Source organism: Neoarius graeffei, chromosome 17, assembly GCF_027579695.1.
Source record: "Neoarius graeffei isolate fNeoGra1 chromosome 17, fNeoGra1.pri, whole genome shotgun sequence".
In the NCBI taxonomy this organism is placed as follows: domain Eukaryota; kingdom Metazoa; phylum Chordata; class Actinopteri; order Siluriformes; family Ariidae; genus Neoarius; species Neoarius graeffei.
Window position 1 is genome coordinate 29,843,564 of NC_083585.1, and position 24,195 is coordinate 29,867,758.

The window sequence follows — 24,195 nt, forward strand, 5'->3', positions numbered from 1 at the left end:
GCCCTATGTGCCACATGGCGTGGGAAGAACTTTGAATTGAAATTGACCGTAGGTGTGAATGTGAGTGTGAATGGTTGTTTGTTTCTATGTGTCAGCCCTGTGATGACCTGGTGACTTGTCCAGGGTGTACCCCGCCTCTCACCCATAGTCAGCTGGGATAGGCTCCAGCTTGCCTACGACCCTGCACAGGATAAGCGGTTACAGATAATGGATGAATATCACATTCTCACTTTGCAGAATTTCTTTACATCTGTCTCTATAAATGCCTGACAAATTTTGGACAGTTGGATTTTTACCTACTTTCACAATCCAAAAAGACCAGCTCTACGGCAAGGGGTACTGTTTTATTTTCCACATATCAGTAAAATACAAAATATATATAAATTGCAATTGTATTAATTATAAAACATCTATTTATACAAACAAAAATATAATTGTGTTATGTGCAATTTAAACACAATCATTAATTGTAAGACTTATAGAGAGGGTCAGGACAACAGCACCACATTCAGCTTGTCCTTTTCTCTCGACAGCACATGCAGTAGTGTTGAATGGTGATATGCTAATGAAAGCATTATGGTTTTCTAATCACTTACACAAGTAAACCACTTTGACATCATCTATGGCTTTGGAAACTGTGACGATGTGCTACTTAAAGTGCATATCACGGGTAAATTCAGGAGCAAGATCAATGTACTCCTATTCTCTTATTTTATATTAAACTTTGGTCAAATATCTGTCACATTTTGCGCAATTTTTTTACCTTGCGCAATACCAGAAAAATTCTGTTGAAATCAAGCCATTTGAGGTGAGTTGGTCCGCCTCTGAATAAACTTGGCATTTGGATTTCCTGACAAACATTGATTTTCGTAACATCGCGTGCGGGACGCCTCCCTCTGAATCCTACGTCAGCGCCGGTTTGTTTATGAGAAAACGACCTGGTGGTTTTCTGCAAATTTCCTCAACGTTATCACGTAATTATTAAAACGGTTAACAGATGTATTGTAGGAGGGTGTAGCAACACCAATCTTGATGGGATTAGTACTCATCGTTTCCCAAAAGACCGGACAATGAGAGAGAAATGGGAGCGCTTGGTCTACACAGGCTGTGCACTGAAACCGTGCAAAGCTCACGCAGCCTGCTGGCGCTTCCGCAGGTAACGTCACGAATCTGGCTCCAGACTCCCTTGGGATTTTTCCAGACGCGTTTTATTTTATTTTTTTCTGCTGTAGACAGATGGCCTTGTGCAAAATTACCCTTCTGGATGAGTGTGTAAAGGGACATACTTTCATATTAAAAACAAAAACTGGTCCAGAATATGCACTTTAAAAGTTCCTTCACAATATCACCACAGTATATTTTCACTGCATTACACAGCACTCCAGCACTATAGAATTCAGTAAAAACATTACTACTTTACTAATTTCATGAAATGAAAGTGTGTTACCACTACCTGCTAAAATAATCTTATCTTTCATAGCAACACAATCCGAAGCTCGAATCTCAAAGCTTGGTTACACTCAGCCTCAAGATAACAACACTAATTTATTGTGGCATATTAAGCATCTTTTAATGGCGTTCATTCATTTATAATAATTATGAGCTCACTTTTATTATTGAAATTTCTTCCTACGAATTTTACATTTTAACTTTAAATGACTTTATCCACCCCAACTAACCAGCTGAATGCAATTTTGAGAGCCTTTCATTATTTTGCATTTGGAGTCGATCTTGGCTAGGAGGTAAATATCCATGAATACAGTTTTTAGTGTAATTTTAATTGAAATCATTCATTTTGAAGAGTGGCATGCTGGTATGCTAAATGGTTATTAAATGTGCTACATAGTTAAGATATGCAACTTCCTGATAACCCTGATAAAAACAGGAACTCTACACACTACCTATTAAACATCTGGTTAGAGTTAAGCGCAAACACCACACTGTAAAAGGTCAAAATAGGAATAAAAAAAAAAAAAAGACCCGGACTGTTCACTGGAGACTGCTGTAAATTTCACAATATTAAAAATAAAGACACTATCCAATACTGTCCTCTGTGACCAACATTTTTCCACAACAAAATCCATTTTAGTATGATGAGTAAAAATAATAAAATATATATATACAAAATATGTCCATACAAGAAACAAACATACAAAACGTAATTAAAAAGTTCACACATTTTGCAATAATCATCCAGTTTTAACAGCTTCCTCTAAATACACTGAGCACCTTCAGGTACAGCTACCATGAGGTCATAGTGACAGTTAACAGTCTACCAAAGTGTGAAATTGATCAGACATCAGACTTCTCGCACTGATGTCAGTGCTGTGTGGAAGAGGCGGAGAGGACTTAAGTCCAGCATTGAGGTGTTGGTCCTGTATCAAACTGAGACCGAGGACATTTTCAGAGCAGTCCTCCAATCATAGTTAAACAGCCAAGCCTGACCTAAAGCATTTTTACAAACATTATTCAGCTCCTTTTTTACCCCCTCTGGTCAGCATTATGTAGGCAAACAGGCACAATTGCGTCACTCTGCCAGAACTGCTCACAGGTACTGAACACAGATGGATACGTCTGTGAAGGTTCTCGGTCATCCAGGTCATAGCGAACCGTAGGTGCTAAAGACGACAACTTGGACTTGCTTGAAATTCCTGAAGACGTTTCAGCTCTCATCCGAAAGGCTTCTTCAGTTCTGTCTGACTAGTAGGGAGTTCCAGGTATTTATTCTCTAATGGCCCTTTTCCACTACCCTTTTTCAGCTCACTTCAGCCCGACACGGCTCGCGTTTCGACTACCTCAGAGCGGCGCGACTCAGCTCGCTTCAGCCTTACTCAGCACCCAAAACTCGCACCGTTTTGGAGTAGGGCTGAAGCGAGCCAAACCGAGCCGAGTGGGGCTAGGGGCATGAGCAGACACTCCCCTGTGCACTGATTGGTGAGGAGGAGTGTCCTCACATGCCCACACACGCCCCGCGAGCACGCTGGGATCTGTAAACACCATAAACCCGGAAGAAGAAGAATTACGAGAATTTCTGAAGCCTTATGCGCCTCGCCTCATCTATACGCTCTTGCCAGTATCTGTTGGCGTTGTCGGTGACAACAAGCCACAGCACCAAGACCAGCAACACTAATGACTCCATGTTTATTGTTTGCTGTCCGGGTCGTGAGACTACCGCTTAAAAGGTCATTGATGTCACTGTTTGCGCCGCCTAACATCATCACGTGACGTCCACCCACTTTCGCTAACTCCACCCAACGTGTCCACCCACTTCCAGCCAGCACGGTTCAGCGCGGTTGTAGTCGAAATGCAACGCCAACAGCCCCACTCAGCTCGACTCAGCCCAACTCAGCCGCGTTGGTAGTGGAAAAGCGGCATAAGGGACCGAAAGCAACCCTAAGGAGAGTCGTTGAGGTCACATGGGTCGTTGAGCCTCTCCGTCATCCTGTAGGTGTTAGGGTTACCGGAGGCTGGGTGTGAACGGTGTTAGCAGCCTCAAGTCGTTAGGGTGATCACCATTCACACCCAGCCTCCAGTAACCCCAACACCTACAGGATGACGGAGAGGCTCAATGACCCACCTTAGGGTTGCTTTTGGTCCACTAGAGGATAAATACCTGGAACTCCTCACTAGTCAGACAGAACTGAAGAAGCCTTTCGGATGAGAGCTGAAACGTCTTCAAGAATTCCAAGGCCTTCTTTAGCGCCTACGGAACGCAGATGGAGCGAAGAGAAGATTAACTCTTTAACTGCTACATGATTATGAGATAGCAGAGGTAGGTATTAAAAAGGCTAAGCAAACCTTCATGAGGCCTCTGCAAGGCATATGTATAGGATTATACATGTATTTTGTTAGTTTCTGTATGTATTAGTGTAATTATAGTTTTAGGTTTATGGTTATTAAATGTATTTAACAGTAAGTTTACAGTGGTATAGTTTAATTCAGCTTTAAAGGTTGAAAGATTTTTTAACCTGGGCCCTAGTTCTCCCATCTCTTCGGGTCTAAATATTTACTAGAGACACAAATGATTGAAATTGTTCCAGTATTGAGTTAGAATGCGAAAACAAAACTTTCACAAAAGGAGGAATCATGCAGAATTTGTGAAGAAGTCCATTCCCAAAGGAATACCAAATATTTAGCTGATTACAACAATATGGATGAGTGTCTAACATGGAAAGGATCTCTTTTGTAGACATCAGAAAACAGACCCTGTGTAATAATCAACCACAGACGCTGAATGAAGTGCTGTGTCAGAGACTGGAAGAAGAAAAAAAGTAAAATAACGAGTGTAGAAAAACAAACAGGCATTTTCTACAGTTCTTATTGAGGTAAACAGACAGGTGTATGTCTGTAGGAATGACATTATGAGTCTGTCAGTGGTGAAAACAAGTTTATTTTGACGTGGATGATTGCGCCGTAGGATTACATCGTACAGCTGTTTTGCGGTCGCCGGTTATAGCGTTCTAACTCAATACTGGACCGATTTCAATCGTTTTTGTCCCTTGTAAATACTTGCACCCAAGGAGATGGGGAAACAGGGCCCAGGTTTAAAAAAAAAAAAAAAAAATCCCAGAATTTTCTTTTAACTAAAGCATTATTTACAGACAGAACATAATGCATTCCTGCCATCAGACAGACACCATTAATTCCAACACTTAAATGCTTAAGTATTCATTCGTTGCATCAATTTATTAGATCTTTTATCATAAGCTTGTGACAAGTTTTCAGTGTGATTCTCTTAGCTAATTACACTTCTAAAAAAAATAATAATAATAAAAAAAAAAGTTTACAGACGAATTTGATCAGCGGTCTGGTATAAAACAGAATAACCAGTCATCAGATGCCGGCGTCGACAGGGTGTGGAACGTGAGGCTCTTGGTGAAGTTAGTATAGTTCAAACATAGACAAGAGTGCTTTCCTGCTCCCATTACATGTCCTTGTCTTTCTTGACTTCTTTCTCACGGGTGGACGTGAGGAAATCAGTACGGAGCAACCGGCAGAACAGAACAATGTTCATGAGGGTCATGATGGCCATACCCACACTGCCCACTGTGTAACTGAAAAGGGGAACGTTATCGCGGTTTAACACCAACCAGCGCGTCATCCATGCCAGGGTGTTAATGCGGAACACCACGTATGTGCCCAGGTTAATCATGCTGTTTACGCGGTACACTGTGCTCTTGGCAATACTGGCCATCCGCAACATCTGCCTCAGGTGCAGAAAGATGGAGTTGATCTCCACAAGCAAGGCCACAACTGCAAAGCCCACATAGCGACACGTCAGCACTGACAGCCCAAAGCAGGTGATCACCTGTAAAAACACATGGTTAAAAATATTATAGTTACACATTGTATCAGTTGTAAATTTTATCAATATACAGTTTTTTTTTTAAATACTGATATTACATAATTAGTTTAAAAAACAATTTCTTATTGAATTGAAATCTGATCAATTTTAAAAAGTAATTTTGCTTAAATTTACCCCAAAACAATGCGTTCTCCAGTTTGCTTTAATATACTGAAAGGCACATTACAAGCTTACGTTTCAAAATGTAGTATATCAAAAAGTGTAACCACAACATTAATGATCGCGGCAGTAATAACAACAAGACTAAGGCCAAGTTTACATTAGACCGTATCTGTCTCGTTTTCTTCGCGGATGCACTGTCCGTTCACATTAAAACGCCGGGAAACGGGAATCCGCCAGGGCCCACGTATTCAACCCAGTTCGTGTCTGGTCCGGTGCTGTGTAAACATTGAGGATACGCGGATACGCTGTGCTGAGCTCTAGCTGACGTCGTCATTGGACAACGTCACTGTGACATCCACCTTCCTGATTCGCTGGCGTTGGTCATGTGACGCGACTGCTGAAAAACAGCGTGGACTTCCGCCTTGTATCACCTTTCCCTTTGGTGACTGACCCCTTGAAAATGGTTCCTCCAGGAACGATGACGTTTCAGTTGTCAAGACAACGGAAAAACTAAAATACAAGAGCATTTTGTTTTGTGCACAAGAGCATTGTGACGTATCTTTCTGTTTTTGTATTTTAGTTTTTCCGTTGTCTTGACAACTGAAACGTCATCGTTCCTGGAGGAACCATTTTCAAGGGGTCAGTCACCAAAGGGTTAAAGAGTATAAAAGTATGAAAATACTGCAAATACTGATGCAAATACTGCCCATTGTGTAGTTATGATTGTCTTTAGGGTTGCCATCCTTCCACTTGCAAGTGGTGAGTGACTTGCGCATGCCCGATATGCACTGGGATCACACACACAGCGGCTCAGTCTCGAATCACTGCTCGTGCGCTTCACTCATGCGCTCTGTGAGCTGCGCAGGGCCGGAGTGCGCACCCTCCAGAGAGCACTCGCTGTTCAGGGCGGAGTGATTTGGAGTGCAGGATGCCTGCGGAGCCGAGCCGCTGAGGAGGAATTTACACATTTACACATTTCAACTTACGTGCCGTCTAATTGGTCATGTGATTAGCGTATCCGTGTATTGGCGTTGCTGTGTGCACGCTAATCGTGTATTGGCGTTGCTGTGTGCACGCGAATCGTTTTAAAAACGTTAATCTGATGATCCGCTGATACGGTCTAATGTAAACACCACCTGACTTATTTGAATTCCCTGTCTGTAGGTGGTTCATTCTGATGTCTTTATCATTCCACAACCAATATGAATAATGAATAAACTCATGGGGAAGCCATGGATTAATGGTTAGAGAAGCAGCTTTGGGACCAAAAGGTTGCCGGTTTAATTCCCTGAACCAGCAGGAATGGTTGAAGTGCCCTTAGGCAAGGTACCTAACCCCCAACTGCTCTGGGTATGTTGTATGTCGCTCTGGATAAGAACGTCTGCTACTAAATGCCTGTAATGTAATGAAATGTAATGGGGGTGAGTGTATATAATGGAGAGATGAGGTCATGTAAAAGTTTGTGGAAGTGTATAGGAGCGTTACGGCACTGGCATACTGGTCTATCTATCCATTAGTGCGTCATGTGGATGGACAAATTGAAAACATAGTCTAAGTGAAATGTGTAAACACATAACTCAAAAGATTAGTCAGAGGTCCATGAATAAACCTGTTTAATGCAGTATGTGAAGTGCCTGTTGCTGTACGTACTTACAAATGTTATAAAAACAACAAAGAACCCTGAATTGCAACTGTACTTATTCTTTTCCTGTGAGACGTTACCTTGCAAGTTCTTAACATGTTCACATATAAATATTTAAAAAAACAATAATGAGTTTGAATACATGCATTAACAAAAAAGAAGCTACAGCTTCATATGCCAATGTGATGTCGATGTAAAGTTCGCCACAAGGCTCAGAAATCATCTTTTCGGTTTCTAAAGCTGGCATATCATTCAGTGTAAAATAATATCTAAACAAGTGGCCAAGCTTTACATCACGTTGCTGTGTGTGTGATCTCATCATGATGAGCAGCTGAGATTACGAGCACAAAGGCACAATTGACCCGTCATCAGCAGAGAGATGTCCTACTGTGATCACAGCGAATGGCACTAATCCTAATCAGGATTTATTAGTCAGGGACTGGTCAAATCAGATCCTTTATCCAAATCAGAGTTTTCGCTTAAATTTATTTTCTAAAGATACAGTGGGGCAAAAAAGTATTTAGTCAGTCACCAATTGTGCAAGTTCTCCCACTTAAAAAGATGAGAGAGGCCTGTAATTTTCATCATAGGTACACTTCAACTATGAGAGACAGAATGAGAAAAAAAAAATCCAGAAAATCACATCATCTGATTTTTAAAGAATTTATTTGCAAATTATGGTGGAAAATAAGTATTTGGTCAATAACAAAAGTTCATCTCAATACTTTGTTATATACCCTTTGTTGGCAATGACAGAGGTCAAACGTTTTCTGTAAGTCTTCACAAGGTTTTCACACACTGTTGCTGGTATTTTGGCCCATTCCTCCATGCAGATCTCCTCTAGAGCAGTGATGTTTTGGGGCTGTTGCTGGGCAACACGGACTTTCAACTCCCTCCAAAGATTTTCTATGGGGTTGAGATCTGGAGACTGGCTAGGCCACTCCAGGACCTTGAAATGCTTCTTACGAAGCCACTCCTTCGTTGCCCGGGCGGTGTGTTTGGGATCACTGTCATGCTGAAAGACCCAGCCACGTTTCATCTTCAATGCCCTTGCTGATGGAAGGAGGTTTTCACTCAAAATCTCACGATACATGGCCCCATTCATTCTTTCCTTTACACGGATCAGTCGTCCTGGTCCCTTTGCAGAAAAACAGCCCCAAAGCATGATGTTTCCACCCCCATGCTTCACAGCAGGTATGGTATTCTTTGGATGCAACTCAGCATTCTTTCTCCTCCAAACATGACAAGTTGAGTTTTTACCAAAAAGTTCTATTTTGGTTTAATCTGACCATATGACATTCTCCCAATCCTCTTCTGGATCATCCAAATGCTCTCTAGCAAACTTCAGACGGGCCTGGACATGTACTGGCTTAAGCAGGGGGACACGTCTGGCACTGCAGGATTTGAGTCCCTGGCGGCGTAGTGTGTTACTGATGGTAGCCTTTGTTACTTTGGTCCCAGCTCTCTGCAGGTCATTCACTAGGTCCCCCCGTGTGGTTCTGGGATTTTTGCTCACCGTTCTTGTGATCATTTTGACCCCATGGGGTGAGATCTTGCGTGGAGCCCCAGATCGAGGGAGATCATCAGTGGTCTTGTATGTCTTCCATTTTCTAATAATTGCTCCCACAGTTGATTTCTTCACACCAAGCTGCTTACCTATTGCAGATTCAGTCTCCCCAGCCTGGTGCAGGTCTACAATTTTGTTTCTGGTGTCCTTTGACAGCTCTTTGGTCTTAGCCATAGTGAAGTTTGGAGTGTGACTGAGGTTGTGGACAGGTGTCTTTTATACTGATAACGAGTTTAAACAGGTGCCATTAATACAGGTAACGAGTGGAGGACAGAGGAGCCTCTTAAAGAAGAAGTTACAGGTCTGTGAGAGCCAGAAATCTTGCTTGTTTGTAGGTGACCAAATACTTTATTTTACAGAGGAATTTACCAATTAATTCATTAAAAATCCTACAATGTGATTTCCTGGGTTCTTTCCCCCCATTCTGTCTCTCATAGTTGAAGTGTACCTATGATGAAAATTACAGGCCTCTCTCATCTTAAGTTGGAGAACTTGCACAATTGGTGGCTGACTAAATACTTTTTTGCCCCACTGCAAATCTAGTTGAGAGGTTCCTTGTAGAAACCTTTTAGGAAGCTAATAACCCTTGAACAACCGTCTCAGAGGTGTAAATACTATTTATACATATTAAATCTATTAGCGAATTTCATTACTAAATGATTTAAAGCCATTACTGGGGCTTCTTGTAGGAAAACAGTGTTCATAAATTTTATAAGAACAAAATTTCACAAAATGCCCAATTTGAGGCTTTATATTTACTCTGGCATTCAAATATGTTAATTGGATAGTCTCAAAAATGATCAAATTTATCATTATTCCATCATTTATGCCACTTATCCATTGTGGGTCATGGGTACGGTGTTGGAGCCAATCCCAGCTGACATTGGGCGAGAGGTGAGGTACTCCATGGACAGGATGCCAGTCTATCGCAGAACTAACACAGAGATAGACAAGTATTCATGCTCACACTATGGACAATTTAGAGTAGCCAGTTGACCTAATCCACGTCTTTGGACTGTGGGATGAAACCAGAGCACCTGGAGGAAACCCATGCAGATATGAGAACATCGTGCAAAACCCATGTCCAAAAAAAAGGCCCCAGTCGACTGGCTGGTCCAAATCCAGAATCTGTTTGCTGTGAGGTGCAGTGTTAACCACTGCACCACCATGCCGCCGTATTATTACTACTACTACTACTACAACAAATTATAAATCTAAAAAAATTGGAAACAGAATATTCTGAAAAATATGCCACAGCAATTAATTAGTACCTTTATTGTAACTGACTAATCACTTGGAGTGATTAATTTTGCACTTGACCCATGCAACGTTTTCTTTTTTTTTCCATGTACAAAAACCCCCCACTAGGTGGTGTTGAGTCCTTTATTGTGAAAGTAGGACTTTATATCAATTCTCTGGCTTAACGACGACCTGCATGTTTAACTGTGACACAAGAAATAAGAATGCCTTACATTTTATTAAGATATACACACCTCAGCTGGTTTTTGTCAACTTTAGACATACATGACTGCTTATAGTCAAATCAGCCCGTCTTTAACCAGACAGCCAGCAGACCTATCTAAGCCTAGAACACACACGGACATAAGCGCTATGGAAGGAGACTATTATAGCTGAGGTTTCCCAACCCAGTCCAAGAAGCTGTAACCACCTCACATGAGCCTGTCCAAACTAACACACAACACAGCTGTGGCCGAGGTTCAACAATGTCACAACGACATTCACACTGACAAGCAAACAGTGGCTGCTAACGCTGCACAAACTGGGACAGTGCTCACAGACAGTATGAGGCTCTCTTCTTCAACCAGTGGCATCTGTGTGGTTACAACCAAGCACGACATGGTTTTGTTTTAAGTACAAACACCATCTTGCTTGTCTCATCTCATCTCATTATCTCTAGCCGCTTTATCCTGTTCTACAGGGTCGCGGGCAAGCTGGAGCCCATCCCAGCTGACTACGGGCGAAAGGCGGGGTACACCCTGGACAAGTCGCCAGGTCATCACAGGGCTGACACATAGACACATACAGACAACCATTCACACTCACATTCACACCTACGGTCAATTTAGAGGCACCAGTTAACCTAACCTGCATGTCTTTGGACTGTGGGGGAAACCGGAGCACCCGGAGGAAACCCATGCGGACACGGGGAGAACATGCAAACTCTGCACAGAAAGGCCCTCATCGGCGACGGGGCTCGAACCCGGACCTTCTTGCTGTGAGGCGACAGCGCTAACCACTACACCACCGTGCCGCCTGCCATCTTGCTTGTAAAAAGTTAAATGAAAGACTCCATTTCAAACCTGTGCACCAAATGCATTGTTTACATTCATATGACCCTTAGAGGTAAAATGATTTAGTCATAAGAAAGTATGAATTTGTTTCAAAGAAAAACCCACAATACTGGAAAGTGTAATCGTTAAACAAATTTCTCTCAGTCCTTCGAAACTCAAACTCTTTCCCTCACAGGTTTCACTGGGGACTGAATACCTATTTGATTGTAAAATGAAGTCCGTTGACTCTGTACATTAATGGGAGGAGCAAACTATTAATCAATCGATCATCCCTTCATCAAACACTCTTGCACAACACCTACCACGCTATGTACATAACCCTTCCTAAACCATTACTCACCAAACAAAGCACTGTTCTACTACAAGACCCTTAGAAGCGTTATCTTTCGTTATCTTTCTTGAACTCCTTCTGAGAGGTGAAAAACTACCATCATCCAAACCTTGGACTTGGGTAATTAGGGCCATAACTGGGTTGTTATACAAACAGCTGGACAACACATGGCCACTAAAAGTGAAAAACAAAGAAGCTGTAACAGACCTTGTGTAAACTGAGTAAGGTGCGTCTCAAGTGGGGAAAAAAAAAAGTAACCACTGATTTTATGATGATCCTTTTATGGGGCAATAATGAATACCGCATATAACTTCCGCCCTTACCTAGGAAAAGCAGGGTTGCTGACAACAGATAAGCCTGAACACTGGTGTGATCTATATTATGCATCTGGCATAAAGTATGGGAAAGTCTACAACTTCAAGAGTTGAAATAGAGGCGCACACAGCCTGCAGTTGCACAGGGCCCAACCCTATATGCGCCACTTCCGTACCCTGGTACATGGGTGCGATAACCTGGTTTGCATATCAGTTTCTTAAATCTGTAGTAGGTACAGTGGTACTTGAAAGTTTGTGAACCCTTTAGAATTTTCTATATTTCTGCATAAATATGACCTAAAACATCATCAGATTTTCACACAAGTCCTAAAAGTAAAGAGAACCCAGTTAAACAAATGAGACAAAAATATTATACTTGGTCATTTATTTATTGAGGATAATGATCCAATATTATATATATGAGTAGCAAAACTGTGAACGTCAAAGATTAGCAGTTAATTTGAAGGTGAAATTAGAGTCCGGTGTTTTCAATCAATGGGATGACAAATCAGGTGTGAGTGGGCACCCTGTTTTATTTAAAGAACAGGGATCTATCAAAGTCTGATCTTCACAACACATTTGTGGAAGTGTCTCATGGCACGAACAAAGGAGATTTCTGAGGACCTCAGAAAAAGCGTTGTTGATGCTCATCAGGCTGGAAAAAATTACAAAACCATCTCTAAAGAGTTTGGACTCCACCAATGCACAGTCAGACAGATTGTGTACAAATGGAGGAAATTCAGGACCATTGTTACCCTCCCCAGGAGTAGTTGACCAACAAAGATCACTCCAAGAGCAAGGCGTGTAATAGTCGGCGAGGTCACAAAGGACCCCAGGGTAACTTCTAAGCAACTGAAGGCCTCTCTCACATTGGCTAATGTTAATGTTCATGAGTCTACCATCAGGAGAACACTGAACAACAATGGTGTGCATGGCAGGGTTGCAAGGAGAAAGCCACTGCTCTCCAAAAAGAGCATTGCTTCTCATCTGCAGTTTGTTCAAGGTCACGTGGACAAGCCAGAAGGCTATTGGAAAAATGTTTTGTGGAGGGATGAGACCAAAATAGAACTTTTTGGTTTAAATGAGAAGTGTTATGTTTGGAGAAAGGAAAACACTGCTTTCCAGCATAAGAACCTTATCCCATCTGTGAAACGTGGTGGTGGTAGTATCATGTTCTGGGCCTGTTTTGCTGCATCTGGGCCAGGACAGCTTGCCATCATTGATGGAACAATGAATTCTGAATTATACCAGCAAATTCTAAAGGAAAATGTCAGGACATCTGTCCATGAACTGAGTCTCAAGAGAAGGTGGGTCATGCAGCAAGACAACGACCCTAAGCACACAAGTCGTTCTACCAAAGAATGGTTAAAGAAGAATAAAGTTAATGTTTTGGAATGGCCAAGTCAAAGTCCTGACCTTAATCCAATGGAAATGATGTGGAAGGACCTGAAGCGAGCAGTTCATGTGAGGAAACCCACCAACATCCCAGAGTTGAAGCTGTTCTGTACGGAGGAATGGGCTAAAATTCCTCCAGGCCGGTGTGCAGGGCTGATCTACAGTTACCGGAAACGTTTAGTTGCAGTTATTGCTGCACAAGGGGGTCACACCAGATACTGAAAGCAAAGGTTCACATACTTTTGCCACTCACAGATATGTAATATTGGATCATTTTCCTCAATAAATAAATGACCAAGTATAATATTTTTGTCTCATTTGTTTAACTGGGTTCTCTTTATCTACTTTTAGGACTTGGGTGAAAATCTGATGATGTTTTAGGTCATATTTATGGAGAAATATAGAAAATTCTGAATGGTTCACAAACTTTCAAGCATCACTGTAGTTTTTTTTTTTTTTTAGTTGAAAACAAACAAAACCTGATTGAGTCTGAGGACAAATAATCCTCAATAACGTAATCTTCCATGATGTAATGTGACCTCATACGCCACCTAAGTACATCAAAACACCATCATGCACTAACTTTAGGTTTTAAAAAAAAAAAAAAAAAAAAAAAGGTCGTTGGACAGCAGTGTAACAGAGAAGTCAGAAGATAATCAGGGTGAGAGAGAGAGAGAGAGTAGACATGCCAGTGGGAAGATAGTGAATGACAGTCAGGAGATCCTTGGTGTGCTTATTTATATTGTTACCCATTTGAAAATGCTTCTGTAACACTGAGTACGTGATAAGGTTTAATACTTGGAGCTGCATACAAAACTGTTTCTAGTGCTGATTTTGCCTACATTCAACAGAATTAAGCAACTAGGCCACAGGGTCGTTCATGTGGCCTCAGGATGGCCGGCAAAACCTTGGACTCCACTACTTCACTCACATGAATGCAACACTCTGGTGAATTCCTCCACCAAACCGACTTCTTGTTCCAGTGAAAGATTTGCCATCTAAGCTTGGTCTGTGGGTTTGGCTCCTTGGACCAAAGCATGGACTGATTGCAATCTAACGATCCACGAATCACTCCCATGCACTTGTATTCAGGTTTTTCTGCCCAGTGTTGTATCACCTAATTCTATAACACAATCAACTGACCTTACAGCATTCCTTGAAAGTTAACCTCCAGACTATTCTTTGTTGTGCCCAATGACTATAACGAACAGGAACATCTCTAAAAAATGAAGCAACCACAGGTGTAGGGTTACTGCTGGATGACTGTATAATGTGTAGCACTGCCCATTCACATGTTTTTTAATGACAAACCAGTCCATTTTCCATCTCACCTTTCTGTTTAACCTGTCTTTCCGTGTACAGTGTCCAATTCATACAGGTGTGTGCTGATGTCTGTACATTTCTTATTTTCCCCAGGGATTAGTTTTCAAAAGGTTATTCTACTATATTGTAAGAAGCCATGGATAAACTTGGGAATGAAGTGATTGACAGCCTTAGCGATACGTTGGTCCTTGGTACTGGGAGAAGGGCCAGGCCTACCAAATGAGTAGATGTACCTGATACTGACTCCTGTCTCTACTGCACAGACTCTGGCTCCAGATTTAACAAAATGGCAGAAGAATTTTGACTATGTGTAGAACAGAGGGGCGTGGAGCCACACTGTCCATGTTTTGTTTTGTTTTTTACAGTCACTGGTTGTGCCCAATGTGGGCCATACAATACAATTTACACTAAATGGCTACCTCTGTTGTCTAAACAAAGACGTAGTCTTTGTAGTGGATGTCCCCGACTGTGACAAGCCACTCTGCAAGGAGTGTTTCCTTTTTATGGGCCTTACTTAAAAGCATGCCACTCTAAAATATCTCTGCTGATGCTTCCTAGGCATCACCGTGCACCTTCTCCAGGATCTCATCACCCATGGCAGCTATCTAAAGTTAGAACTACAGTTCCATCCATAGCAAGGATTTTCCATTCTATTGTGGTAATCATATATACACACTAAGAATGTGGAAGATACCAACCAAAAATGCTGGAATTAAATCGAACACATGCTGCCTTGACATTCTATCACCAGATTACCTAAAATGTCTTTAATTAACTAGAAATGGATCTGTAAAATACTTTATTCTTAAAATGTGCATTTTCACAAAGTTAATGGAAAACCAAACCAAAAAAAAAACTACAGTTGTTAATCTCCTCCTAAAAATAATCTGGACGTTTCCATAATAAATAACGACTTGTATATCATTAACTCAAATCTTCCATGAGCAACATTACTGAAAAGAAAAAAAAATTCCATCAGATTAGCAGTTGCTGAAATTAAAGACACCCCTCACAGTATGAAGACCACTCTTAATCTATAAATTTGTCTGAATACCAACTGAGAAAAAAATATATAAAATCGCCATTAATATAGCTACATCTTAGCACTGTTTCAGCCAATGCTGACCATAAAATATTCTTAGACTGGAAAAGTGGGTATGAGCAATGCTGAACCTCAGCTGACTTAAAGTCATACTTAGTAGGCAGACGCTACTTTGGCCCAAAATAACCACAGACATGTGGAGTCCCCCGAAGCTCAATTCTTATGGTCTTCCTGTTTAATGTCTATATGTTCCCACTAGGCCAAATCCTGTACCAAAAAAAACCCAAACAAACAAAAAGCCAAGTTTCTATTCACAGTTATGCAGACGATACCAAGCACCATTTCACTAAGCAACTAAAGTTCCATAGACACACTGTCATGAAACAACTGAATGAGCTACAAATTCCTTCACGTAAAACAGAATTAATTTTATTGTTTAAAAGGAGGAAAGGATCAAGGATACCAAGACTCAAAGCTTTATATCTCTGGAGTGCTATCAGAAATCTAGAGTTCTGAAGGACAGATATCTTCATATTATTATGGATTCAGATCAAAGTGTGTGTACAGTATATTGTGATAACTAAAAATAATGAGTTTAACATCTTAAACACATCAAGAATTAGGGAATTGGCCCTGGTGGTAAAATACATACTGTAATCTTCCAATATAAAAAAAAAAAAAATTATATATATATATATATATATATATATATATATATATAAATAAACACATACTGTATAAATACACATAAAACAAAAGAAGTGGACACCATAAAATATAATACACTAAGTAACTTTAAAAACGCACATTGATAAAACTTGCTGAATTCGTGCTGAGTTTATCTCAAGAAGAAAAGAAATATATCACAATGGAAAAATAACTTTGTTCCGCCCGAATAAGTTCCAAATCTGTGCTCAAATCAGAATTTAAGGGAGTTGTACTCAATAACGTACAATATGACTCGGGTAGTCAATGACATGGACAGGCTTTAATTTTCAAACAAATTTTGCATACACTGTACACACACAATCTTGCCTATAAATACCCGGGGGAAATGATGGGAAAATTGTCATTATTGAAGATGCCACGCCTAAGCCAAAATCAACGTGAACAGGCCATCGGGATGTTGCGTGCCGGAAGTACACAGACAGAGGTCGCCCGGCACGTCGGTGTTCATCGTTCGACCATTTCCCGTTTGAGTCAGCGTTACAGACAGACAGGGAGCACCAGGGATCGTCCACGCCCTGGTCAGCCTCGAGTCACGACGCCAGTTCAGGATCAGCACATCAGGCTAGCTCACCTCCGTGACAGATTCCTGACACCCTCAGTCACTGCTGCTGAGACCCCTGGACGACACAGACCCAGAATCTCCAGCATGACGGTCCGAACATGGACCAACTGTCACTTTGAATTTTTTTATTGTGAATTAATTCTTGAGTTTGACAATAAATGTCCTTTATCGATGTTTCAAGATGTGTGTGCATTACATACAATATCATAAATTTCAAATATATGCATGGATCTAAAGTGATATCGTGTTGAATTCCATTGTGCGTTTTTAAAGTTACTTAGTATATTTATACAACTATCTGTGACGAATCTCAGTCATCCAGGTACATAGTAATCTGTGGTTGGTTGAAGAGAGCAACTGGATTTGCTTGAAGATTCTTGAAAACATTTCACCTCTCATGCCTTTAGGATGAGAGGCGAAATGTTTTTCAAGAATCTTCAAGCAAGTCCAGTTGCTCTCTTCAACCAACCACAGATTTATACAACTAGTGTTTACATACCAACTTGTTTCCAAGTTTGGTTCAGGACATGGTTTATAATAGGGTTGACTATAGCAATGGTCCCCTTACCAGTCTTCCTAAAATGACCAAAGATCATAATACTACAGATAGGACCTTAACCTTAATCGAGAAAACAGAGCTTCTTAAAGTAGAAGGGTACTTGGAAGTTCATACTTCCGCCAAGCCACATATAAGTATCAAAAATCAAATCACTTGACTCTAGGATAATAAAGCTGCACACCAAATTTCATTCACTACTTTTTGAGATACGTTGAGAAGATAAAAAAAAAAATTTTTTTGAAAAAAAAAAATCCTGGATCCATATACAGGTAGTCGTCGACTTACAACCTATGCGACTTACGACTGATCGACTTTACGACCGTCTGGTTATGACTGGCAAGTGTTTCCCAGCTGAGCGTACGACAGTTTCCGCCCCAGCTCCCGGCAGCGCCTCTCGCCACGTACAACAGTTTCCGCCCCAGCTCCAGGCACATGCGCAGTCTCTCTCGCGCTCCCTCGCGTACTCCGTCATACAGTTTCCGCCCCAGCTCCTGGTTTATGAAACGAGCAAAATGCTCCCGCCAGCCAGAGCGCTGCAACAGCTGATGACGACGTAGACGACCCACAGCCAAGCACCAGTGATGCCAGCGGTCACTAAATTTTGTATTTTGCTATGTTTTACATTTGTATTTTGGTATGTTTCAAACTAAAATGGTTTCTATTTTTCACACCTGTATTTCGTATTTTTTGTTTTGCACATATTAAACGAATTGTACTGTACGCAGTGTAGTATGCAGTGTTTGACTTAAACCAAATAATGAGCCAAGGTAATGAAATCAGAAAATGTTGATAAAATAAGACTAAGATGGTTACAATATCATTACACATCACAATATACTTACGTTCATTTAGCATAGGCCGACTTACGACCAGATCGGTTTACGACCGGTCAGTCGTAACCAAATGCAGTCGTAAGTCGACGACTGCCTGTACATATCTGGATATGCATCAAAATCAAATCAATTGTTCCTTGGCTCATTGCTCATCTTTCCTCAAAATCCGTCCACTACCTTTTGAGTTACGTTGGAAACAGACAAACAAACAGAGGCGGGAACAGAACATCAAGGTGTGTAAAACGCCTTTAATTACCTTTAATTAACAAAATGTATTGTTCAACTTTACTTGCCTTGTACTGTAGTAAATAGATCGCACATACAGAAGCTCAACGCCTTCAAGCTTGAGCACATAGTAGTGGCACTTGAGAAAGTGACTTAGTGTGGCATATAGCCACACACTTACTGGTCCTCTGCGACAAAATAAACAATATATTTATTGTTTAAAACCACAGGAGCAGTATTTTACAGTGCAATGTTCAGGATGTATAGAAGAGTTTCCATTTGTACTAGAGGGGTGCAAATAATAATAATTCAAGGAAAAGAATATATCCAGAAAGTTTTATTATTTGCCTGGTATGTAAAAGCTCTTTTACTTTCCGATGCAAGTCAGTGAAGTAAAATAAAGCAAAACCAGGACTGGAGTTTTCAGAAATCACTATCGGATTATATTTCATTTATCAATTTTGTGGCAGTTATAGACATTTATCAATAAATTCAATAAAGTGGTACCATCTTGAAATATTGCTCCGACGAGTAGTCTTCTACACGGACAGAGCAAGAGGATTGATTAAGGTGGGGTTTACATTAGACCGTATCAGCGGATCATCAGATTAACGTTTTTAAAACGATTAGTGTGCACACAGCAACACCAATACATGATTCGCGTGCACACAGCAACACCAATACACGGATACGCTCGGCTCCACAGGCATCCTGCGCTCCAAATCACTCCGCCCTGAACAGCGAGTGCCCTCTGGAGGGTGCGCACTCCGGCCCTGCGCAGCTCACAGAGCGCGCGAGTGAAGTGCACGAGCCACGATTCGGGACTGAGCCGCTGTGTGTGTGCTCTCAGTGCATATCACTTACCACTCGCAAGTGGAAGGATGGCAAGCCTAAAGACAATCATAACTACACAATGGGCAGTATTTGCATCAGTATTTGCAGTATTTTCATACTTTTATACTCTTTAATGAAAGGTGATACAAGGCGGAAGTCCGCGCCGTTTTTCAGCAGTCGCGTCACATGACCAACACCAGCGAATCAGGAAGGTGGATGTCACAGTGACGTTGTCCAATGACGACGCCAGCTAGAGCTCAGCACAGCATATCCTCAATGTTTACACAGCACCGGACCAGACACGATCTAGATTGAATACGTGGACGCTGGCGGATTCCCGTTTCCCGGCGTTTCCAGGCGGTTTAATGTAAACGGACAGTGCATCCGCGAAGAAAACGAGACAGATACGGTCTAATGTAAACTTGGCCTAAAAATACATATCTATTAGGTTTGTTTCTAGAAGATTCTCCCTGTGGAGTCAATCACCAATACACCAAACAACGACAGCCATCTCTACAACGACTTCAGTGTGGAAGACACATCAAGCCTACAGGCCCTGAAACACAGACAAAGCCATCAGACAACCTTCTCATAAATAAAATAAGAAGTTGTAGAGACAAATTAAACAAACGGAGTTGGTCTGAGGCATATCCAGGAAGCAGTCTCATGCCTAAAGTGTCAAATGCATTGCAGATTCAGGTCAGTCAGTCAATGTGTCTGCCAGCCTCAGAACGCCTGAAAACTGAGGCTACAGCCACACGACAACGAGATTTTATTTTAAAAAAAAATATCGCGTCCACATGGGCAACGGATCAGTAAAATATCAGGTACATATGGCAACGCAACGCTTGCTGAAAACGATGCAATACACATGCCACACCTCTACATGCGCTGTAAGACGGTCCCATCAGAGACACCAGAACAATAGAAGAAGTAGGACGCATGCGCATAAACCCCTTCTTCTACCCGGCGTGAAGCACTCAGGAACAAACACACAACAACAAGAAGATGGCTGCAACTACGCGAGGAAATCGTGCCTTCTGTGTGTATAAATTAGTTTTATTAGTGTGCATAGTTTTATATAACTTAATTTTCTTCTTGTGTGTGAACATTTTGAAAAGCATTTTTACATAATTTATATAACTTTTTATATTGCGTGTGAACATTTTGAAAAGCAGTCTTATCCAATAAAAAAAAGAAATTCAAGAAATGGTTCAGTTACTTGTTTATTTAAAAGAAAAGCTGTATACAAAAGTGAATGCAATGCAGTGGTTCATACAAAACAGCGAGAGTGCTGCTTGTTCTAGTCATGTGGTTGTGACGTCATCGTAAACAAATCCGTTCTACTCATCCAGACGACTTCGCAATGGCGCCGTTGCCAGATTTTTCCACTCTGGAACCCGTTCTCAAAAAATATCGTTTTGGGGCACCCAAAACGCTGGTGCCGTGTGGACGCCAGGCCGAAACGATAAACAATTTTATCAGATTCACCTGAATCCGTTGCCGTGTGGACAGCCTCTGAGAGGACAGGTGGAACAACTACTGGAGGAACAAGTATGAATGAGCAAACATTATGGCACCACAGACAGACACTTGCTCCCAGTTGCTGAGATTAAAAGGTATTCACCAGCCGTAATGCCCGTATACAGATTTTTATTTTTGTAGCCCACGCATTTCTCATACTAAACATACCAGCTACATAAACACTAATACTGCCAAATCACTAGCATGTGAGATACAAGCACCAGATGGTACAAGGGAGGGCAAGCTGTGGATGAGAAACTCAAAGTGGTGTATTAAGGTGTGGCTAAACACAACAATGAGCAAAACAGTAATCAGAACTATATTTTTGCATTTAGTAAATGTGACGCATGCTTAAAAGGCTGAATTTCTGACGCATGCCAGCAGTATTTCAGTCATGGGTTGAAAAGCAAGTGTGAGACAATAAGCTGCTGTGAGAACCACAAGAAATAGCACATTGTCTCATCAATCATTCTGGAGAGGACACTCTTTACACCAAACCTTAAACCAATCAGGGCGCAGGACTATCTTCCACGTTTGAATCAGTTTCTAAAGCGTCTTTCATCACGACACGGTGATACGACACGAGGATTTTGGACAGGATTTTAACATCTTTCAGGATTGATCCCGGATATTTCTCTAGTCTCAGATGCCGATCCAATGCTGCCTGCATTACTTTAAGAGTCTGGTTCATAGTTTTCCCCATTTTCTTTCCTCACTTCTGCATAAAACTGTGATAGCACCTTGTCTAACTCACAGCATTCATATGCCACTAGAGAGTCATTTATTTGTCTTTCTGCGGCCCATTTCTTAAACATGGAAAGCCAAAAATTTGTACTTTTTTTGGTATTTTCATTTTCGCTTGCAGCTTTCAATTGGTTTATCATTTCTTCGTCAAATATAGCGAAACGCGGCATTGCTGAGTCAGCCATTTTGTTGACAATTTGCTAATTTTTGTAACCGTAACCAAGCAACGAACTAGCCAATAGCATTTCAGAAATACGGCCCCGTGTTAAGGGAAAAAAAAAAAAAAGCCCTCCTTGATTGACCAGTCAGAATTGAGTAATTTGGCCCTACGTATTATAAGTGTAAGAACCTCTTCCTGGCCTTGCTCTGTCCCAATGTGAAAATGAAATTTTGTGCCTGAGCACAGAGAAGACAAAGTCCACACAGGAGAAAAAAAAAAAAAGTTGTATATGGTGCATTAAGGGACTTTGGCTTAGTAAGACAGTTTTGGCTTCCTTACTTTTTTTTTTTATTAAAGCTGCAGATTTTGTGAAAAATGTTCTCCCTATGGACACAGTCAAAAGTTCCCAAAACCGTCACACATTCCGATCCTTGTTGGAACATTTTTTTCCCCCACCAAGACATAAAAACAAGCCACAAAAACACAACACCATGGTTGACAGGGAAACCAGAAGCAAAAGTAAAAGCACTAAAATATCCAACACGTGCCCAGCTAACTGCGTTCCAGTCCTAGTTGATCACATACTGTTCGTGAGAATCAGGATAAAACATGGTGTTCCTCAGGGTTAAAGTCTGAACACTTTGTTTTGTTTTTCATACTCAGGCCTTTCAATAGGCCATTTGCAGGAATTACTCACATGTCAATTTTCCCCATAGCAACAAGCCCGTGGTGGGCAAGCTAACTTGACATTCCTTGACAACCATAAGAGTTTGACTGGCGATGCGAAGCAATCCATTTCTATAATGGCTGTTTTTACATTTTCTACTGTCTTTTTTGACCTGAATTTTCGTGTGTACTTGGAAAAAGTTTGTGGTTTTAACTTCTGTCATAAGTTAAAGCGAATCATTTGCCGTAAAAGAGAGTTTTTTGGACTCAAGTTGGTCACCGCCGAAAGAAATTCACGTGCAAAATGGCAGATATATCTATATTTATATATCTGTATTTATTTTCAAGAATCTTCACACATTAAGCGAATGATAAAGGTAGAAAAGGAGAAATTGTAAGTTATAAACATACCTGAGAAATCCGCCATTTCACACATGAATTTCTTTCGGCGGCGACCAACTTGAGTCCAAAAAACTCTCTTTTACAGCCAATGATTCGCTTTAACTTATGACAGAAGTTAAAACCACAAACTTTTTCCAAGTACACATGAAAATTTGGGTCAAAAAAGACAGTAGAAAAGGTAAAAACAGCTATTATAGAAATGGATTGCTTCGCATCACCAGTCAAACTCTTATGATTGTCAAGGAATGTCAAGTTAGCTTGCCCACCACGGGCTTGTTGCTATGGGGAAAACTGACACGTGACCAATTCCTGCAAATGGCCTATTACATGAAACCTGCGACGGATAACGTTGTAGGCGCCCAAATTAAGGTCAAGCGCCCAAAATATGCTACCAAAAGTAAAAAAAAAAAAAAAAAAAAAACGAAATGTTGATTAAATAAACTTGGCTGCATAAAACCCAATGTCTTGACTTTCTTCTTTAAAAACACCAAAATTATCGAGAATTAGCATGCATTTCTCGTAACTGACACGAAATCCGCACCATTCCCATGGCGAACTAGCCGTAAGCCTCGCGCAGAGCATGAATTCTCCATCAACGGCAATTGGCACGCCGTGATTTCGTGGAGGAGCGAGACTCGTGTACCAATGACCAGAGCGGGATCTCCACATTAGGTAAATCTTTCTTCTTCTTTTATGTCGGTTGGCAAACAGCTTTTAGGTGCATTACCGCCACCTTCTGGACTGGAGTGTGAACCAGACCGTTTTACACCCCATTGTGCTAAATTCTCCTAATAATTCCTGTATCATTTAAAAACCTAAAAAAATAGCCCTATATCCCACATTATCTGACCTCAACTGCAATATCTCTCTGATACCTAGGGTTATATGATTCAAGTCAGGTAAAAGACTGAATAAAAGAGAGCTATTCAGGACACAACTGTGTGTATTTACGATACAGCTTGCATCTTAAATCCACACAGTTGTGCAAGTGTGGGTGGAATCAGTGACTTGGAGCTTGGTCCTCTTGTTGAGGATAGACTTAGACACTGGCCTTTCATTTAAACTAAGATATTTTCCCAGATTACATACTGTGAATTGCACGGCCGATTCTTGTGATGTGACTGAAAAAGCTTTTGTGTCGCAGGTCTGCTACAGGTTCGTCTCTTTGATGGCAACAGTGCAGAACTTGCTTTTTCATTCACAGGCTCCTCTCCTCCAGGCTCTCCTCAGGCCCCGACACATCTTTTACATACTAACTAACTGTCTCATCTCATTATCTCTAGCCGCTTTATCCTGTTCTACAGGGTCGCAGGCAAGCTGGAGCCTATCCCAGCTGACTACGGGCGAAAGGCGGGGTACACCCTGGACAAGTCGTCAGGTCATCACAGGGCTGACACATAGACACAGACAACCATTCACACTCACATTCACACCTACGCTCAATTTAGAGTCACCAGTTAACCTAACCTGCATGTCTTTGGACTGTGGGGGAAACCGGAGCACCCGGAGGAAACCCACGCGGACACGGGGAGAACATGCAAACTCCATACAGAAAGGCCCTCGC

At 41.3% G+C, this 24,195-nt stretch overlaps 1 protein-coding gene across 1 annotated transcript in view; it reads right to left on the reverse strand.

Moving 5' to 3' along the window:
* Positions 1-325: 325 nt before the first annotated feature.
* Positions 326-24,195, reverse strand: part of tlcd2 (TLC domain containing 2) — a 42,278-nt gene continuing 18,408 nt past the window's right edge. The window contains exon 4 of the mRNA XM_060943988.1: positions 326-5,308. Within this exon, the coding sequence (XP_060799971.1) occupies positions 4,925-5,308 (384 nt within the window). The 3' untranslated portion in view covers positions 326-4,924. The remainder of the gene's footprint in view (positions 5,309-24,195) is intronic.